Source organism: Barbatula barbatula (assembly GCF_947034865.1).
Source record: "Barbatula barbatula genome assembly, chromosome: 9".
Taxonomy (NCBI): domain Eukaryota; kingdom Metazoa; phylum Chordata; class Actinopteri; order Cypriniformes; family Nemacheilidae; genus Barbatula; species Barbatula barbatula.
This window is the reverse complement of record NC_136772.1, coordinates 8537594-8559134: the sequence shown is the minus strand read 5'-3', so window position 1 is coordinate 8559134 and position 21541 is coordinate 8537594. Positions and strand designations below refer to the sequence as shown.

At 37.8% G+C, this 21541-nt stretch overlaps 2 protein-coding genes across 2 annotated transcripts; one reads left to right on the top strand and one right to left on the bottom strand.

Annotated features, from left to right (window-relative positions):
• Positions 1 to 8613: 8613 nt before the first annotated feature.
• On the bottom strand, positions 8614 to 12828 carry zic5 (zic family member 5 (odd-paired homolog, Drosophila); the record flags this gene model as incomplete). The annotated part of the gene is made up of 2 exons (XM_079463556.1): positions 8614 to 10208; positions 11772 to 12828. The coding sequence occupies 2 exons, from the start codon at positions 12826 to 12828 to the stop codon at positions 9763 to 9765; spliced, it is 1503 nt and encodes a 500-aa protein (XP_079319682.1). The 3' UTR covers positions 8614 to 9762.
• Positions 12829 to 15193: 2365 nt separating this feature from the next.
• On the top strand, positions 15194 to 20803 carry zic2a (zic family member 2 (odd-paired homolog, Drosophila), a). Its single transcript, XM_079464070.1, has 3 exons — positions 15194 to 18033; positions 19381 to 19544; positions 19833 to 20803. Exons 1-3 carry the CDS (start codon positions 17055 to 17057, stop codon positions 20025 to 20027), a joined length of 1338 nt encoding a protein of 445 aa, XP_079320196.1. The 5' UTR covers positions 15194 to 17054; the 3' UTR covers positions 20028 to 20803.
• Positions 20804 to 21541: the final 738 nt, after the last annotated feature.

The following is a 21541-nucleotide window of genomic DNA, read 5'->3' as shown; positions in this document are numbered from 1 at the left end:
TTTACACTCATTTTTATTTCAAAAAAACTATTTTTTTAAACTTCTGTTTTTTAAAATGTAACGAAGTTTAGGTGATTCACTATACTGCGCATAAGTACATTGATGGACAGGGAAAGAGTGGTGGACACATGGGTCAGATGGGATCATATCTGTGTTCAGTTTAATGTTTTTTGTCATTATTCTCTTCAATAATGATTTAATTGAGGGTAATTGTTTTACAAACTGTTATTTTTCTTTAATACTTTAGTTTTAAACTGCATGCAAAAAAATATTCTGGTATTTTTAAAGATATATATTTATAAACAAATCAGTCTGGTAATTTATAATTTATTTTATAATTTTTTTATAGATCTGTTCTTTCAGCAAGTTAAGCGCGTGCCTATGTTTGCACAGTCAAGCTCTTAATTGTAGTTTATGACATCATCTCTGCTAATCCAATTAAACATGTTTGTCCTATAGACCCAGAACTTTGTATGAAGAGTGAATAGGCGCCTGGCAATTTTATGGCTTTGAATGAATTAAATACATTTTATTTGTTGAACCTGCATTCGTGCACCCTCCTCCATTACTTTTATTGTATTACCTATATTGGAGGAAACATATTTTTAGTTGAAATTCGCGGATACGTAAATTAATTTATTGCAAAACACATCAAACTCAATAACGGTTTATTTTATTTACTAAAAAATGCTATTTAAAAAGTGCAGTAATTACTGTGATCGAATCTTAATGTAATGTAGATAATGTCATGTTAAGTCATTTATTCCCACAAAATAAAAAAAACGAGTGAAGTGAAAAGATATGTAAAAGTGAAGAATATTCAAAACCTATTGAATAGCCTAATTTTAATATTTAGTATTCATTTGGAATAATCAATATTATTTTATTATAATCTAACATAATCAAGCTTAGAGCCCGTTTTTTTTTTGTCTGTAGTTTATTCACATCGTTTCTGGCGACTCCAATGACTAAACGTTTTTTCTTATTTGAATTCGTTTAAATCATTTAAACGTTTTATATAAGCTTACGACCAGGTCCATCTTTTAAAATAATTATGTTCAGCATTTTTGTTTTACTTTATTTATATGGAATAATATTTTCTGAACAACTTTAAATAGGTTTAATTAAAATATGTATTGATATATGTATTAAATAGCAGAGAATATTAAGGAAAAACAATTATGAGGGGAAAACACGCGTCGTAAAATGTGTGTCTTTATTTGAAATACTAAATTGAACTTTTAAAAAATAGGACGTCTAAAACAATATTTTTTTGTCTATAAACTCCAACACTTCTGACTAATAACTTAAATCACTTAAAGTGGACTATTTTATTAATTTGATCACATCGAATCTGATCCTGTACCTACTTAATGAAGTTACTCTTTGTATCTTACAAAGTGATAGTGATTCGTTATTCCATTTTACTATACAACTTGTTTTTTTACTATTTCATTGACAGCATCAATTAATTAGTTTTACCATTTCAAATCTGGGAATACTAGGCTTGGCCCTCTTTTATACAAGTTATTTATTGCTTCCATATTTATATTTATTATATGTCAAAAAGCTTTTATAGAAACAGTATTTAGATTTTTGAGGAAATTGGCTACTACCGTGTCTCTGTAAGCTCTCAAAAATGCAATGTCCACGGAGCACAGTTTGCATATCAATAAAAATGTTGCCTCTATAACAAAGAAACCACATGGGGTGATTGATGTTAATAAAACCTCAAGCCATAAGCTGAAATTGCAGCTTTATTTTAAGAATGCTCTAAAGATACACATATGCTATAAACTTCCTACCAAATACAATTTTAGAGTCTCTAAAATCTTTCTTAAGTCAAAGTGGACACAAATGTCAGTCAGCAACATTTCAAAATGAATGGCAACTAACTATATCTTAATAATTTCTATGTTCAGCAGGATGTAGTTGGGGATGAGCTGTCATAGGCTGGTAAAGACACTTATGTTGGCATGTAAGCCATTGATGCCCAGGTAAGGAGCTACTTTTCTCTGAGCCACAGCACAGCTGACTGCTCCAGGAGCCAAAGTAATGAGGGTTCCGCTGGGGGCTTCCTTGTTGGAAAGGTGGCTTAACCCCGCCTCGGCGAGGCAGGAGCCCGGGATCTGCTTTTTTAGTTGGAGCCCCTTGCAGGGCATGTGGCCCTCAGTGAACATTTTGACAATGCCGATGATACACATGACATGATGAAAGCAAGTCACCTTTGAGAGTGTGTCTGTTTAGTTGCATAATTTAGATTGCACCTCAAATAGGTGAATTTTAAGTTTCCAGATAGCCAGTCTCATTTCTTTGTGGGTTTGAATGTTATCAAACATTCCGAAACTATTGTTTAGAAGCTTTAGCACAAAAGGTTCTTGTAGTGGAAAAAGGTAAAAATGGTTCTTTAATTTAATTTGACCTAAAAGTTCTTTATGGAACCAAAATTGATTCTATGGCATCGCTACAAAGAAACTTTTTGCACCTTTATTGAGTAAATAACATATTCTATATGCATGAAATTTAAAATGCATAAGCTATGGGTTCTTTCTTTAAATCATGTGATATCAATTCATTCCATTTCTTTAGCCATCTTAAGACGTTGCAATTTATTCATGGACTCTGCCAATATTATGTATGCAAATTACTATAATGTTTAAACAATTTGCTTTTCATTCATGTACAAATCTCTCAGGCAGGCTCAGGAATCATGATTATCTTTATAATCAAATGTAATGTTTTCCCACAGGTGGACATTGTCATGTAGGAAGTACATGTCAAGGGATTTTCCAAATCTAGACAATTAATACAACTGTAAGGAGAATTCCGCTCATGTCACCAAGATGAATTTGCTCTGTTTTTTTAGCAAGATATGCTGTCATTTACCACTGAAGATGTCAAGAAAGGGGCAAAGGTTCTCATCCCCTAAGAGTTGTGCCTAATTATATAATTTGTCTTGTGAGTGGGACAGAACACTGTAAAGTCTCCACTGGGATCACATCTTCAGCGGCCCGAGTCCATCATGGGTTTCATCAACCCTCATTTATGTGAGGGCTCAGTGAGCGAGTTAATTTATCTTTTCTTCATCCAAAGGAACTAGACAAGGCATGCAGACATTCTGTGGCCTCAAAGACTACCTTTCATGTTTTAATATCATCCAATATCAGGCCCTAATGTAATTTATATACCGTTATAAAGCCTGCAAGTGTAGAAAAATGATGCCTGTAGATAAAGACTGGCCATGTGAACAACCAAGGGTACCGTACATATTTCCTTGTAAACATTCAAAATGGACTTTACTTTTCTACAGGCCACTTCACAGTGTGACAGTGTGAAACATTTTTAAGGTTATTTTGAGTAGCAATCGTAATCCAAATTTTTTATCCATGTCAGACATTAGTGTGTGCTCCGTCCTGTATTTATTCTGAGATGCGCAAACACAGCCAGGCAAATCGCAGTCTATGCAGCTCGGCTTCGCACCTGCTGAGGGAGGAAGGAAGCATTGAGTTCTGGAGATACGGCCTGCGAGTGAGCCTCACATACCTTCGCGAAATGTCACAGCAGTTATGAAAGCAAGTCATTATCAACTCAGGGGGACCCTTGACACTGGTTTAGGAAAGATAGTTCCAGTAGTTCTAAACCATGTCTAATAGCCATTCCAAGGTCAGCTTGAAACAGAGAAAGTGACTTGTGATGTTTAAGAACATCTAGGCTGAGGGGTATCTGGGGGAGTCTATATGTTCACTTATGAGTTTATTTAACAGAGATATACAGTGTCGGTTCTGTATATTTAAGGCAGAAGATCTTAAAAGCATGGAACAATGTAAATGTGGACTATCTTTTTGTGAGTTTTTACTGATTCTCTGGTTTTTTTCTTAACCTTCCTATTCCTTACACCTGAGACTTGAGTATTTGTGCTTTCTCTCTCTTCTTGTTTGAGATGAGATGATCCAGCACTGTGGTTGTCCAGCTGTGCAGGATGATTTCCTCTCACTCAATGTTGACCTTTTCCTCTATGAAAGATGTTGTATTCAGAGGCATGACTCTAATGTGATGCTCATGGTTGTTCATCAGAAATGGAAAGGGATCAGCATCTAAAGAGTGTAAAATCAGAATGGAAGGCCAATTCAGTAAAGCTTATTGTGTCACTTGGATGCACATTATTTGCATCCAAATATCTCACTATTTTTCTATTAGAGAATTTTGAAGTCTTATACTAATCTGAAGATGAAGTTTTTCGTTGTTAAAATGAGTCACAGAATTTATGTCACAGAAAAGTATATATGGGATAATTCACTCAAAGCTAAAAAGCTAAAATGTAAATGTAAGCCTTTTGTCACCCTTTTATTATTATTTTGTGTTCCAGAAATGAAAAGATTAAAAGTTTGGAATGTTGGCTGTAAGGTAAATGATGACACAATTTTCTATTTTGAGTAAACTATTCCCTTTAAAAAAAAGTTTACTGCCAATCTGCAACATCCACTGCCCAACAGCCAAAACACTGATAAAAGGCTAAAATGTTTTGCCTGTCCGCATTCGAGCAGGTCACACGGTCCATGATGTTTCTAGATCAAACAGATTTGATATAAAACATTTGAATACTCTCCTAGGACAAGGCCCAGCCCCACAAATGCTTCTGAACATTTGCCACATAGATGGAAATATTTTCTATTGGAAGTCAAGACTGCATTTAGGGCCATTTAAACAGGACCTGACAAATACAAGGCAGTGGTAGTTGCGTAGCTCTGATGTGCAGTTCATGTGCTGCATAGGCTGAATGGACCAGGTGTAGAGCTCTGTCTCCTGGACATGTCCGTGGACGACCTTGCTCTCATCACCAAGTGCCTTGGAAAGCCTCCCAATCCTGGGGATCCATATTTGGACGAGCACCAAGTTTGGAGGCCCACAGATGTTGTGGAAAGGCCAGGCATTATGACAGGTTTCTCATGCAGACAGGCAGGATGATTCATGTTTTAACGATAAAAGGGATTCTCGATGTTGTGCTACAATGCAGTCAATTAAAAATGTTCATACCTTCTTTCCATACTTACATATATACTTTTTTATACATTTAGTTTTTATACTTTTAGTTAATAATGATAATACTAGATAAAATATTTAGGCTTTCTCTTAGTTTTTCTTAGAAAGAAAATGCATTGGATTACAATTTATCAGGTCATTGATTAATATCTGTTCATTATGCCAAAGTTTTTAATTGAAAAGTCAGATAAACATTAAAGATACAATAAAGAGAAAAGAATACTAAACAAATAAGTCTTTTCAACTGCAAAGACATTCTACATTAGAAACATTAGCCAGACATTTTCTTTTTTTATCGTTTGCAGACAGTTGACGAAACCATAACCTTCTGCCATGGCTAACCAAATTGTAGTTTGTTCTGGACCTCCCCCATATTCAAAAACTACACAAATTCTAAATGTTGCAAAGAACATTTTTATAAGTGTTAAAATTCTTAAGTACAAATACAGAAACTACAAATCTAAACTTAAGCACTATATAATGCATTCTATTTAAAAACATTGTTTATTTCTTACTTTAAAACTCATATATTTTTTAATTGCTTAATGTTTATTATGAACGACTCATTCATAAAATGAATTAAATTGACCAACAAATTAGTGTTACCAACGAATTCTTTGAGAAACGAACAAATAAATTATGATGTGCTCGCGGAGTAATTGATTTAATGAAGTTCTTACGAAACTATTAAAAGCGAGTGGAGGTCAAGCAAGCGGCACCCCTGAGCGCTCATTGTCAGATGTTTAACTCAAGCAATCTTTTGGGAAAGACATAGGGGCTAATAGGTGAACTCGCAGCTGTCTGAGTCGAGCTTGAGCTTTCAGAGCAAATAGCAAACAACTACTCATCCGGCCTCTAACTTAATGGGACGGCAAACCTTCTCAACAGCCTCCTCTTTACATGCATGCGCGAGGGAAAAGCACGAGTCGTAATCAATAACTGCGCTACAACAGTTGTTAGTTAAAAGGAGAAGCGCATGCAACAGCTTTTCTCTTCAGAGTTGTGCTCATAAAAATGTACTTACGTTGCACTGTATAATCACCACGTAAGTTTTCGCCCGTGCATCAAAAGTTTTCCTGTCCTTGCTTTCGAATGAAATCTCGGAGTGCATGGAGGAAACATGCAGTCCTGCAGCTGCAACTCGATTGTGTTTTCTCACTTATTCGGGAAACTTAAGATAGTAGGCAGGTAGGGTGCTCGCAAAGAGTTTGGCAGTTTGCCTGGAGAATGAACATGTGCCCAGTTTTCTTCGTCTTCAAAGCAGACCGTGTTAAAACATTCTACCGATATTTATAATAGCCCACAAGCCTACTTGAAGTTGTAATACTTTTTCACATGATTATGAAGATAGTGAATTTAGCAATGTTTTAAAATGTGGTTATAGAGCCGGTATATTTCTGCACAGTTATTCTGTGTTTGTCTTTGAGAGGCTCCGTCTGACAAAACATTTGTTTTAGACTCTTTAAACTGGATTTGTTAAAGGTCTCATATTTTTGAACTTTTGCAAATATGTTCTCATTTCAGAACACGTGTTGTGATGCTTAAACCATTGTGGATTTATAGTTTTGTTGTTGATCAAAAATAAATGAATATCTAGATGTGGTTGACCAGTGTACAGTTTCAATTAAGACCATCTCAGACGTGCACAAATCTAAAATAGACATTAGACCACCATGCACAATTCGTTTATAATAATTGTATATTTCATTTGTCTCATTTTGTATTTTTTCCACGTGTCTCGCAACGATTCTCTCTCTCTACAGACCCCCAGACACAGTGGCAAATATTTAATTAGTGCCGTAATTTACCTCTGAGAGTTTGCAGGTTCTGAGATGAAATCTGGTAGTGGGAATTGAACACGCAAACGTTACAAAGACATATAAGGTAATATAAGTATGACAAAGTTTTAACTTCGCATGTTTTTTTGTATTACAAGTGTTTCACGTGCTCTTTTTGCGTGGCAAAAAGAGGTGCACAATGACTCGGGTACTTTGAACCCTCGTCAAACACATAATGAGAAGCTGACGGTGTGAAATCTGACTAGACTGTAGTAAACAGCTCCTCTGATGTGATCATTCTGTCCAATAAAGGGAATACGGGAGAGAACTCGCTGCGTTTTCACACTGACTTCTGCTTTGTCTTTTGAAAAGTGGCGTCTGAGAGTCTGACTCTTAGAGTTACTGATTTGCAGGCTGTATGTTAAGGTGGACCATGTAAGTGATTTCCACGGGCATTGCACTAAAGGAGAACAAATCGCTGACAAAGGGGCAGGTTTTCGATTCAATAGCGTCGTTAGGACGACCGAAAAGTATTCCTCAGATAATAAGTTCTACTTCAAAGCGTCTCCCATTCAGCTGTGACTGCTGCAGCTTTTATAAAGTCACTCTTTTCTTTCCGAGGGGACCATCCCTTTGGTTATTTTTCACCGTGTTTATTTTGCTCTATTCAAAGGACACTTGTTTTAAATAAATAGAAGATCATTCTTTCCTTGGTCAAATAATAGTTTCCGGACAAAAGATGGGTAGAGCGCGCGCTTGTCTCCAAATTAAACCTTAATGCGCATGAGGGATTTCAAAGATGTGAAAACAAAAATATGTGCAATTCTGATAGAGTGCGAATTGACTGCTCTAACGTAGCATGAAACTAAAGGTCAACGCGACTGTATCTTAATAGAGTGTCTCCAAATTCAACTGGCCCGTTTCCGGTGGCCGGTAAACACAAACTTTATGAAGTGCCCTTGAACTTCACACTATTAATGGGGCGTTTCACCTACACGATAAAGCTACGATCTCCTACGACGCACCAGCATTCATTTTTATCTTTATTTACAAGCGCCATGTTGCTTAATGTAATGTGATTTCATTCAATCATATCCCTCCGTTTGTTGTTGTAATTAAACGCAAAACTTTTTGACACACTCTTCTTGCAAAAATGCAAGGTTTCTCTTGACGGTTATAAAATATTGTTTATACTTATTTTAAGAGAGGGGTTGCTTCATGGGAGAGGTCCCTGCTTGATGATTGGCCATTAAGTGGCCGTTAGTATTTTTTCCACCATAAATATTCAAATGCAACCCATAGAATTCTAACGCACCGTGCAGTCTTCCGTTTTGATGTGCATCTCTTTGAAGTTGTGCAGGACTTGCGCTGGTCAATTTTGAGTCTATAGTCTGGGACAGGGGGTACTTTGAAAGTGCGATTGTGCGTTTTATGATGGATAAAAGATGGGGACTTTTATTTTATATTCTCCATACAAGATTGTTTATTGTTAGACACCTTTAATGTTTTATTTTCCCATGAATGATTCATGGGGTTGCTTTCAGCTATTTTACTTTGTGTATGTATTTGGGGAAATGTTATAAAACGTGCAGCTGTTGCACAGTTGTATAGAAAAAATGCTTCAGAAATTGCTATTTTGTTTGATTGTTTTTACTTTGCCAAATGTTACATAAACTAAGAGCATTGTCCGATTTTAGAACATGAATTTAACAATGAGTAAGCGATTTTAAAACTGGTAGATGGATGGATGAATGTAAGAAGATACGTACATTAATAAATGAAAAAATGCCTTTTTACTTAAAAGACGATATTTACACGTCCTGCTTTTATTCAAGTTTTCCATAGAACTATACACAAACATCACATTTCTTCACTGCCGTCTCACGATTTCCACCAACGCCATCATGCACCTCAAAAAAGTCACTACACAGGTCATGCGAATAGATCTTCACATTATACAGCCTATTCAAGTAAGACCTTTTTACAGAACACGATAAAAAGCATCACTTCATTTCACCAAAATTATATTATTCTTTGGTGTATCTGTACGTTTAAACCAACAAATACCAGCAAATAAATTACAATGTACAAAACTTGAGACACTACGACAACATTCACAAGCATCAATACCATTAACTATTTACAAATCAGTCAGGGATAGGCCTGTCAATGATACATTATTTAGGGTCTCAATGGACATATTCGTACTCTTTAATCAAAGTTACATTGATTTTGCATAAAATTTAAGTTTAAATATTTTAAATATCACAAAAACCACCCTGACCACAGCTGTTGTATAAACTTTAACAAAGACTTAACCCATTTAAAATTCTTTTTTCTTTGACACTGACAATACACAAGTTTGAAAATTAAAAAAGTCACTGCATTTTTAAACAATGCCCCTTACACGTGTAAAATGCTTCTATAAAATAATTCTGAACAAAAGTGATGTAGGCTATTGCTAGAAAACAACCAATCATAAATCTTGAGCTCATACGAAGTTATTTGATGACACGTCATATAAAATGTTAACAAAATGCGATGATTTCAAGAGTAACATTTAAATTCCACTTTTCACTTTTATGTTGCATGTAACAACTTTTTAGGGATGTAGACTAATGCTAAGAAACAAACAATCATCAATCTTGAGCTCGTATGAAGTTATTTGATGACACGTCACGTACAATTTTAACAAAATGTGATGATTTCAAGAGTAACATTTAAATTCCACGTTTCACTTTTATGTTGCATGTAACAACTTTTTATGAATGTATTAACATCATAAGATAAATTGCATCAGTGCTCTGCTTTTATAGCAAACATGGGGGCAATAACTCTTTCACCCACTGTCGTCCACAGGCCGTGTCCTTCAAACTAAATCACTTGAAATGTTGTGTGTGTTTTTAGAGACCATTCAAAATGAATATATTCCTTGCTGTTAAAATCAGAGCATTGCTCGTGGATCTGTGTGTCTGAAAGAGTCCTCATCATCTGATTCCGACGTTGGCAGATCGCTGGAGGGTGTGTGTAGATTGTTTGGTCCGGCACTTCCTTGGCACACGTACCACTCGTTTAGGTTGGTCACCTGAGGCGAAAGGTTCGACGAACGGTTCCTGTGGGGCTCCAGGTTGGGTGAAAGGGCATCACCCATCGGCGTAGACGAGGGATGGTAAGATGAGCCCGAGTTGGCAGAAGGGGGCGGAGGAGACTTGCAGTGAACCTTCATGTGTTTGCGCAGAGAACTTGGGTGAGTGTACGACTTGTCACAACCCCTAACTTTACAGAAGTAAGGCTTGTCACTCGTGTGGACGTGAGAGTGCTTCTTTCTGTCACTGCTGTTGGCAAATTTCCTGTCACAGCCATCAAACTCGCATTTGAAGGGCTTCTCGCCTGGGAGAAAAAAACAGAGGATATGGATATTGCGTTGATAAAGAAAACATCCATGCATCATTGAAATTATCAGGTCCTGCGAAAGTAATGACATTTCTTTTCATAAGAAAATAAAGCGTATGTTCTTTTTTCGGTAACTGGCAAAGACACATGCATGGCCAAAATGTATTATTTACGCTTGTCCTTGGAGTATAGCATCGGTGAAAATCATAACAACATCACACATTATTACTAAACAGTAGCCTACTTATTTTCTGTCATTACATGTGAAATGTTCAGATATAACGGTTATAAAATATCGTCTTTTTTCTCCTGTATTGTGATACAGGACACGCCAGTGATTCACGCAGTTAAAAAACTGCAAAAACATTTTGATCCGCCATATACCCAAAGTATAATAACTGACTCGGCTTCAGCATATATTCAAGGATATAAAATGTTACAAAATAAACGTGATTCACTGTGTCATGGCGTTAAAACGTGGTTCATTATAACATGCATAATTTTAGGCATATCCAATGTTAATTCAAGATGCCACCTTAAGAATCTATATCTACTCTGGGTGGGTTTGACACGGTAGCCTACATATTCAGGGGGCAATTCATGTCAGCACGTGTTATAAGCAGAACACAATGCTGGCTAAATATAGTTTAGAAATACATGCAACGTCTTAACAACTGGCAATAACAAATTGGCTTGCACTCCCACACACTTCTGACTCGCAGTTTCACTTTCACGTGAGTGCATATTTGTACCAACTGATGGATGAGAACTTATATTATATGCAATTCAACATGGTTTAGTTCATTAGCATGCACACCTACCAAAGCCACTATATTTATTTAGATTAAATATGTTTACTGCCTTCGAAGGCAGCTAGGCCTTACTTCCTTTGTAAAGTAATACCAACACCGTTTGGTGGATCAAAATAAGTTACATTTACATTAGTATGGAACTATTAAACTAGCCGTAGCTCAGTTGTGGAATCAAAAGAGGTGCCGAGAACTACTAACTTTTACACACGGTTTCCCCGAGGAGAATAAAAATGTCGTATTCACATACGCAACATTTAAATTATGAAACACGCTCTCAACTGCAGCTTCATTTTTTCACCTTACAGTCTTGTCTCCTTAAAAATGAATGCATCAATAAAAGCATATTTAAACCACTAGCCTGATCATACCAGTGTAGAACTATTGCCAAACGCACAAGTTGCTGGGATTCGTATGCAAGTTGATATATAATTGCATTTGCAAAATAACACGAGACTTATCAACATCAAACTTTTCTTTTCAGAAGATCAGTTTGCTTGGAAAAGGCAGGATGCATGAGAATTCGGCAATGCGCACTGTAAACAAACATATCTGGTCCCTCGACTCTGTTTGTAGAGGGGAAATATCGTGCATGGGGTGGGGGTCAATAAAGTATTTATTTTCCCACATAACGCCGCGACATATAAAAACATTTCGATTACACGTAAAGTACAATGAAACATTTCATTCGTATACACATTTACCTAAACGTAAATGGATAAAGTTTATTCCAAAGAGCGTTTGAACTAACCTGTGTGAGTCCTCTTATGAATCTTCAGGTTTTCCGAGCGCGCGAATACTTTGCCACAACCGGGAAAGGGGCACGGGAAGGGTTTCTCTCCCGTGTGCACGCGGATGTGATTGATAAGTTTGTACTTGGCTTTAAACGCCTTTCCCTCGCGCGGACACTCTTCCCAGAAACAGACGTGAGAGCTCTGCTCCGGTCCCCCGACGTGCTCTACCGTGACATGGTTCACTAGCTCGTGCATGGTGCTGTAAGTTTTTGAGCAGGGTTTCTTCGAGGTCTGCTCCTGATCAATCCATTTGCAGATTAACTCTTGCTTGATGGGCTGCCTCATGTATCGCAAAAACGCTCCCGTGGCTCCGTGCGGAGCCGTGGCGAGGTTCACATTTAAGTTCATGGAGTTGTAGCCGTGTAGAGAAGAAGATCCATAGTGCTCGGGCCTGTGGCCGAAGTGCTCTGGCCTGCCGTAGATGTCCCCCGGTAGACCCAGACGCATCTGCCCGTTAAGGGCATGGTGGTGGTGGTGGTGGTGGTGGGCACCTGGGGCCGCTTGCTCGTGCAGTCCAGAGAAAAGTGGATGGGCACCACCTTCCGCGTGCCCATAAGCACCTGTTGGGGAAATGAACATGCCATGGTGATGAGGGGAGGAGGCGGAACTATGCTGGTCGCCAAGTGCATGCATAGCAGAGGCTGAGAGCTCTCTCCTGAGGATGAAGTCCCTGCTGGTGGCGTAGCCTGTGTGGGGGTGAGCCACGGGGAAACCAACTGTGGTCTGAGAAGACGTGAAAGATGCCGCGGTCTGGGCTTCGGGATGGCTTTGAACAGGCTGAGAGGGACTAAGTTTGAGAGCATTGGTCTGTGCCATGTGCTCGGGTCCAAATGGAGTGAGAGCCACTCCGGGGTCGTTGCCCATCTCCCCAGGGTGGAGGTGGGCATGGTGGGAGTGCGGGTGATGCCCCCCTATCCCCGGGAAGCCTGTCATATTCTGATGAGGAAGGGCTTGAGTCGATGCCAAATCCGCTAATCTTATCGCCGAATTCCTCTTGCTTAAAGGGGGCTCCATCACTACGCTGTCATGTCCACCCTCACTGCTATTGTTTTCCCAAACTACAGGCCTTCTGAAACCATTAAAATATATGTATATGGCCGTCTATAGAACTTCTTTTGTCCTGCCTCTAACTCTGCTTGCTCCTTTTCCCACTCTGTCCTCAAGCGATTGGCAGAACATACAACAGTTGGAGGACACAGTGGGGAATAGAGTTTAGAAATGGCACTGCGGGTATTGGACAGATTTCGGTGACTGGCAGTTAAGAGAACGAAGCGATTGGCTGTCTTTCAGCGCAGAGGCTCAGCGGGGTTCCGCCCCCTCACTCTCTTCATCACTGTTCACTCCAGAAAGTTGTGCTCGCAAAGTTACAGGCAAATCTGTTTACCAAGACACACACACATGTGGAAGGATGTGTTTTCTTCTTATGGAACAGAGAAACATATTGAACGACTCCTCCCGGTATAAAAAGTAAAATTAAAAAAAGCTTAGTATGAAACCAGCAATTAATAGAGGAAAAATTCTGTTGTAAAATGTTCCTTCGTGTATGATTTTAATAGACTAACATAGTCTAATGTATAGTAAGTATACTAAGATAAAAAAAACATCAAGCCACTATTTGATAGTCGAAGTTCTGCCACCAAAAAACGACACACAGCTAAATATACACAAACTGCGATAGGCATTTTTGTCCAGATAAGTTTATTGTAATGTGATTTAAATGCAACAACGTGAACATGTATTTTAAAACTTTCATATTAACATACACATATAAATGTATTTTGTGTAAATATTACATTTTCGGAGGAAAATCCACTTGTCTCCTTCAGATATCCCTGGGTGAAATACAGTGCTGACGGAATAAACTGTCATTAGAAAAGGTTAGGCCTACTAAAACTGCAAGCATTGATAAAACGCGCATTCCTTGAAGTCCTTTAAACTTAACATTTTGAAGTTTTCTTCGCCATCAGTTGATAGGAATGACATTTACGAAAGATTTTACACAATTTCATCTTTTTGTTTGTATGTGCTGAACACGTGTGTCACCGTGCACGTCCACACATTTTCAGAGTCCATGTTAAACTCAGCAGGAAGTGTATGCCATTGATTTAATATGTCTTGATTCAAACACAGCTTTCAAAATGCTTCAGGACAGTTGTTACCATATTTAAAAAAATGACTGCAAAAAAATAAAGAAGAACACGAAATGGTTAAACTGCACAGCATGCTTGGGTTTAGATTTTAAATAAACTAAATAAAAACTATAAATGTGCTTTTATATTTCTATATGACATGTAATTTAAAGATTTCTAAATGCTGTAAAATAAAAATATTTTTTGTTTGCATTGGTAAATCTGAAGACTTGACTAACAATCTCTATAGGCCTATTTGAATTAGAGTCTTTCGTTCAAACTAAACAGTTAGCGCAACATTTGCAAGTGTTTCTTTTCTGTATAAAATATAGTGGCTAATAGCTTTATTATCTTAATTTAAGGTAAATGCAACCAGGATCCCGAATAATGCGCCAAAGCATTAATATTTAAGACATCCCAAAATGTACCTCTGAATTTTATTAGAGTAAGTATTTTATTCACTGAATGTTGAATGTTATGTTATTCCTGTAAAAAAATAATATTCATTAAGTCAATTTACAAATAAATGAATAAATACAAAATAAATAAACAATATAGTTAAAACAAGGTTTTGATGGGACATTTCAAGTTTTCGGTAGCTGTTTTTATATGAAAACGACATAACGGAGGGCGATGGCTAGCACTTGTCCCCCTTCAACCTTTGAACAGAGAAGATTTCTTAACATAATAAGTTCAAAGGGTAACATATGTGGTCTCCACGGGTCGGAGGTCAAACACCCTTAAAAAAAGGTCACGAAAAGTAACCAACAATGCGTCGCCATATTGATAATGTCAGACTTGAAAGAAATGTCTTGTCGCTTTGTCTAAGAGCATTCAACATTATTGGAAAGCCATTTCATGACTAAACTAGAGGTAGCCTATGGTTATTACTGTTCACATATGGTGGATTAAAGGTCAGCTTTGATTGTCAGTTTTCACATGAGAAAAAATATATAGCCCTATCCACATATTTTTTTAACGCAACGAACCGTTTTGTTTTAGTCTTTTGGAACTTCGTCCCTTCCTTGAAACAGTGGGAAGAATAAAAACAACAGCTATGCGTTCCAGTCCGACTGCACTCTGTCTAATTTCCCTTCTTCTCCCTGCCCATTCAAAAGGAGAAAGGTTTTGTGGTTTTCTGGAGAAATAAAGAACTTCTTAGAGAGGTCGGTAAACGTGACTTTGAACTTGGATCAGATCCTGCGTTTCCTGTGGAGAGGGTAGAAATAGTCTTGGAAGAATGGTACATAACGTTCAGACAGAATGGCTTTGAGCTGAGGCACACATAATTCACGAAGTTTTATACACCCTTCGCTCTTTTATTTACAACTTAAAGTGTTCGGAGGCGAAGAAAACAGAACGTGTCTAAGAATGGGACTTTATTGGATTTTTAGGTTCAAATAAATTGTAAGTAAATTTCCTTTTACTAAAAGTCAACATTAAAATTTCGGATGCTTTATGTGGAAGTTTTTGTGTAGACCCTAAATAGTCCCTCGAGAGACTTTTATGTGCATTGATATGGACTCTATAACGTTATGACCCTCTAGCATATGGTTTTGGATAACTCCACTTGGACGGTTTCATTATTGTCAGTGAGTCTATAAGGTAACCTGCAAGGTAAGCTAAAAGCGCATATATTGTTCCGTAAGGACCATAACCACAAAATATTTGAACCACATAACATTAAAGTATTTTAAACAATTAAGTTATTTATATATATTTAACCGGAGTGATAGGCTCTTAGTCCATGACATCACGTTTTTATATTAAAAGTGTATAATGAAATAATATTCTTAAACTAATTTGATCACATATGTCAAGTCAAGACACAGGATATTCATGTCACACGTAATCTGCAATTGTTTTTTAAACCTTTTATCTAGTGGTAACGTATATTGTCAAGTTATAGGAAATTGTGTACAGTAGTTTATTTATGCATGCATACGGTCTGACAAACTGATCCAATAAGAGTTATTGTATTAGCAACAAAGATGATACTGGCTTGTACTACGTACACTTCCTATACTTTGCTTCTTTTCCAACTTATTGTTTTAATGTATTTGTTGGTGGAACAAATTTCAATATTTATAGCTAAACGTATGAACGTTATTTATTAATTTGATTTGAATTTGTGATTTAGCTTACTCTCGTCCTTCATTCAGATGTTGACTGACCAATGCGTTTATAGCTGGGAGCAAACTCGTTTTTAAATCCTACACAGTCTAAATTCACACGATAGCCTAGCATTTTACGTGTAGATAGCTCAAAGCACCTTGAACAATGTTTAAGATTATTTTATTGATATTAGCGTTGTTTATTAGTTAGATTGTTTGATTTAGTAATTATTATAACCTAATTTTCTCAACATTTTACATTATTATTAAATATGCATATATTGTATTTACAGTACATGCAAAGCATTGTGGATTAAGCATTGAGTCCGTTAGGACATCGGTTTAGACTTTTAAAGCGGTCTGATTAAAATGCAAACATTTTTGCATTCCACCCTATTCCCCGAAAATCCTCTCCGAAAAGTAGGCGTTAATTGTAGGTGGAAGATGGCGATCAGCGATTAGTTGCCAAAGGAGAGCGTTCCATTGGACGGGCACCTTGGATTGATGAGGAGCGGCGGCCAATGAGAGCGCGCCAAATGAATGACCGGGTTCCAGTTAAAGGGGGCGTAAGAGGAGGTAGTGCCAGTCCACTGAGAAAGAGGGACCCTCCGAGATAAACATAGACAAGCGAAAGAAATAAACATTCCAATTCGAGATGCTTCAAGAACAGAGAAGACACAGTAAAATAATTACTCGTCTTTTCGTGCAACCTTAAAACAACCGACAGCGACTCAGTTTGAAAGGACAAGCGCAAAGGAATCTTCTCATTTCGGTGCATTGGGGATTTTGAGTAACAAGTTATCCACAAGAAAAATATAGACTAACTCGATACGAAAAGCTTTTTTTCCCTGTGAACGGATCGAACTTCGTCGCCTCATGTCTTGTTTTCAAATCTGGAAGTTAATATTCACGTAGTGCATTATATTTTATTTTGTTTTACTGAAGAAGCGTTGTGCATAGACTGCTTTAAATATAACTGCTTTTGGTTAACGAAATCATGTTACTGGACGCTGGGCATCAGTTCCCTGGTTTGGGAGTGGGCACATTTGCCAGGCATCATCACTCCTCCAGCGAAATGCAAGACAGAGACTTGAGTTTAGCGCAGAACAGCTTCGTCGACTCGGCGCACATGGGCGCATTCAAACTGAACCACGATCTCTCTCCCGGACAGAGTTCTGCGTTCACGAGCCAAGCGCCCGGTTACCCTGCAGCGGCTCTGGGTGCGCACGCGGCTCATGTCACATCATATGCGAGCTCGCCTTTTAACTCCACGCGGGACTTTCTCTTTCGAAGCCGTGGATTCGGGGAATCATCGCCGGCGGGCGGTCAACACGCGCTCTTCGGCCCCACTGCCGGCTCCCTCCATCACTCCCATACAGACAGCCAAGGCCACATTTTGTTCCCTGGCATCCACGACCAGCATGGATCTCACGGCTCTCCAAACGTCCTTAACGGGCAGATGCGTCTCGGACTACCGGGGGAGGTTTTTGGCCGAACAGATCAGTATCACCAGGTCTCCAGTCCGAGGACCGATCCCTACTCAGCCGCTCAGCTACATAACCAGTACGGCTCCATGAATATGAACATGGGGATGAATATGGCAGCGCATCACCATCACCCCGGTGCCTTCTTTCGCTACATGAGACAGCAGTGTATTAAGCAAGAGCTTATCTGTAAGTGGATCGATCCAGAGCAGCTCAGCAATCCCAAGAAGAGTTGCAATAAAACTTTCAGCACCATGCACGAGCTGGTCACCCATGTCTCGGTAGAGCACGTTGGAGGACCCGAACAGAGCAACCACATCTGCTTTTGGGAAGAGTGTCCCCGTGAAAGCAAACCATTTAAAGCCAAATATAAACTGGTCAATCACATCCGCGTGCATACGGGAGAAAAACCTTTCCCTTGCCCATTCCCTGGATGTGGCAAAGTCTTCGCAAGATCAGAAAATCTAAAGATTCACAAGAGAACGCATACAGGTAATTATGACTTATTTGTTTGTTTTTGACACATTCGTGTTTATATGTTGTGAGTATTCCGTTTACCAATTCCAAATCATGCCCTGTAAATATCGGTGCTTACAAAAATAAGATGATCATACTATGTTGGTGTCTTTTTATACTTTGTAAACTACGTAGATTGACGTTTAAAGTAGATTTAGATCTTTAAAAAGAAACCCGTTGCATTGTTTAGTATACATTCAATCTGTGCATTAATCTGCTAACGCGGCTGGAAACGATTACGGTCTAGTACAGAGTAAACGCGATGTTTTGCAACAATGTAGTGAATTATGTAAGCGACTGTCGAGGGTTTGTGGTTTCATAAACTTTAAACGGGTCAAAGGCTACTCGAGGGCTCATCGCGTGAGCAGACCAGCCGTAAATCTCTTCAACCGGTTTCATGTTTGCGTGTACCAATGCTCTGGCACTCGGGTTACTACGTCAGGATTTAGAAATATAGTAGTGTTTATTGTGCCAATATTTTTGCCCACATAAGAACTATTTTAATTGCTCTAAGTAAAATAAAAAAGATAGCATAATAGTAGCAGACAGCAATACTGATAAATTATGTTAGTGTAGATCATGTAAAAACAATTACAGAGTACTTTGCAGAGGCCACATAGATGCACGTGCACACATGCATATGTCCGAATTTAAAAGTAAATACAGAGCATTACCAACATAAAGACAACGGCATAGAAATAAGAATGTTTCCCAGGAATGGGCGATATGTGGGCCTATTGTTATTCTTTCCATTGCATTGACAGTCGATGTGTTAGACAGGCCATTACCAGGGTTGCAATTTCCTCTTTAGAATACACTGCGGCATCGAGCCTTCTATTTGTCAATGTGTTAATTACATTTTGATTATTTCTAACCAAACGGTGAAGTTTTGTGTGGCGATTGTTGGGAAAATGTTTACTGACGCACGTCCCCGTTTCAATCTTGGGTTTAGTTTGAATTAATTGCTCAACAAAGCGAATTCTAACAGTTGACTTTCTTATTGTGTTGTTGTTTTGTTGTCTATACATTGATCGTGTTTTGAAGATAAGGTTGTGTGAGGGACCCCCTGTGTTGTTGTAAGACGTAAAGCTCTATTAGTAGGCTACGTACGACTAGCTATGTAACGAACACCATGAGTATTTAAAAATAAATGAAATATTTTCGCAGTCTGTACAGTTTTAATTAAAATTAAAATTCCCATTAATATCGTTACTTTATCATTTCCTGTAGCTACAGCTGAATGAAAGATTTTTGTAATTGAAAACTATTGTGTTGTTTTTATCTTTACTAACCCCGTTCATTTTTATACGTTTTTCTTCGCAGGGGAGAAGCCATTTCAGTGTGAGTTTGAGGGCTGTGATCGGCGCTTTGCGAACAGCAGTGACCGAAAGAAACACATGCACGTTCACACGTCGGATAAACCGTATCTGTGCAAAATGTGTGACAAGTCCTACACTCATCCCAGCTCTCTTCGAAAGCATATGAAGGTAATTCACGCAGACGTTGAATAATAAAATGCATTACACATTTATTTAGTCCCTACATTTATTAAAGGTTATAATTATTATCTATAATAACTTTAATAAAAGACACAAGAAACATTCACATAATGCGCACCATTTTTGAATGTCCTGCAACTATTGGTTCCTATAGGCTATTCGTGTCTAAATTTAGCAGTGCTTTTTCGTGAACAAGTTGTTGTGAAGTTTTACAAGTACTCGGTGCTCATAATTCATTCCGTGGGTCATTAATTATTTAAATCTTTATTTTTTTAGGTTCATGAATCGTCTCCAGTTGCATCTGATTCGTCGCCAGCGGCAAGTTCTGGTTATGAATCTTCAACACCCCCTGGTTTGGTGTCCCCCTCCACTGAGACCCAAAGCAACAACAATCTGTCGCCTTCCTCAGCAGTGCACAGTTCCAACAACCACAGCAGTTTATCGTCCAATTTCAGTGAATGGTATGTTTAAGACTGTGCCATCCCAAGAGGAACCATTTCAGAAAACCAGGAGATCCATACAGCTTGTACAAACAAACGCTCCTATATTATGCGCTTGTCCAACAGGATTTAATATACTCACATCAACAGAAGAAATGTGCGCAAGTGCACCAAACACTGTTTTTGTACATACACACTCTCTTTGCCCAATGGTTGTAATAGATTTCGTCGGTTTTTGGTGTATAGATGTTCCTTCAATGGTAGCTATTTCTCTAACTGGACTTTTTAGTGCACATATTACCATAAAGTTGTATTATCATAATGATTATTGTGATTCCATTAAGGCAAACTGATTGTAACTTAACATCTATTAACTGGAAAGAGTGCCAAAGTCAACCTTTAACGAAGACAGACACAATATTTGCTTGTGAATGTAAATCTTAGTTTGCTGGGCTTAACTTGTGATGTTTTGTGCTTTGCAAGTTTGAATTGTGAATTATATTTGGAGGATTGTGGGGCAAATCAATGTCGTGCCGTTATATCTGTAACTACACCCTTCTTTTGTAAATATCGACTGCCATATTTATCCATTTGTAATTAAATTATGGTATTTACTTGCTACAGATGAAACAATATTTATAAAGAATGTTTCTTTACTATAAATATGTACAATTATGGGCTGAACAGGGGCAGTTGTTTTGTTAAATGTGTTTTTGTTCAAAGTTTGAGAAGTGTTTTCTTCATTATTGTGATAAGAATTTAACTGCATACAGATATAATAAAATGTGGTGCAAGTGTATAATCGTTACAACGCGTCATGTTCTTTGCCACGCTATGTACACATAAAATGTTTAAATGTGGAACTTTTAGGTATTTGTCAACATATTTAGTTAAGGTGTTGAAATCAGTGTTTTTTATGTAATCGGAACTCGTTTCAAAACAAATCAGTGACTCAGAATGCCTCTCTTTTGTCGAGTAGATTATATTAAATCATGTCTTGAAATATCTATTTTTCAATTTTTCAAAGAAAAGGAACCGTCTCCCCATTTTAAAACACAAAAAGTATTTTTTTAGATATGTCGCCCCAATATAGGCTTAATAAGTATTCAAGCACGTCAATAATGAATAGACAACAATTAATGTAATTATGTATTTCTTATTTATTACTTTATTTCTTATTTATTACTTATTCTTAAACTTTTCTATCGTTTCATAGAGCGCATGTGTTTTTAACGAAGCTGTACCTGCCCCCGTCCTTACACAGTCTGAGTTTTGGTAAAAATTGAATTTTAAATCAAGCAGCCGTGAACTTGAATTTGACTCAGGCACTCTTAAAGCATTAAAACGCCCTTTTCGGCGATAAGGGGTTATTGACGATTTCTGTAACTTAGCCTATCTCTTATTTCATTTGTCGTGAATTTTCCTGGTAGCTAAAAGATAAATATTTTGTTGCTTAAAGTTGTCTGAATACACAAAAGAACAAAATAAAATTCAAGATGGAAATGTAGCATGATGCAAAGACAGCAAAGCATATAGTGTCTGGTT

What these genes read in the sequence shown, in the direction of transcription:
- zic2a (XM_079464070.1), top strand. Translation starts at nt 17,055, where the DNA reads ATGTTACTGGACGCTGGGCATCAGTTCCCTGGTTTGGGAGTGGGCACA. An exon ending in TCACAAGAGAACGCATACAG is followed by an intron (nt 18,034 to 19,380) that starts GTAATTATGACT and finishes TTTTCTTCGCAG; the next exon opens with GGGAGAAGCCATTTCAGTGT. An exon ending in CTCTTCGAAAGCATATGAAG is followed by an intron (nt 19,545 to 19,832) that starts GTAATTCACGCA and finishes TTATTTTTTTAG; the next exon opens with GTTCATGAATCGTCTCCAGT.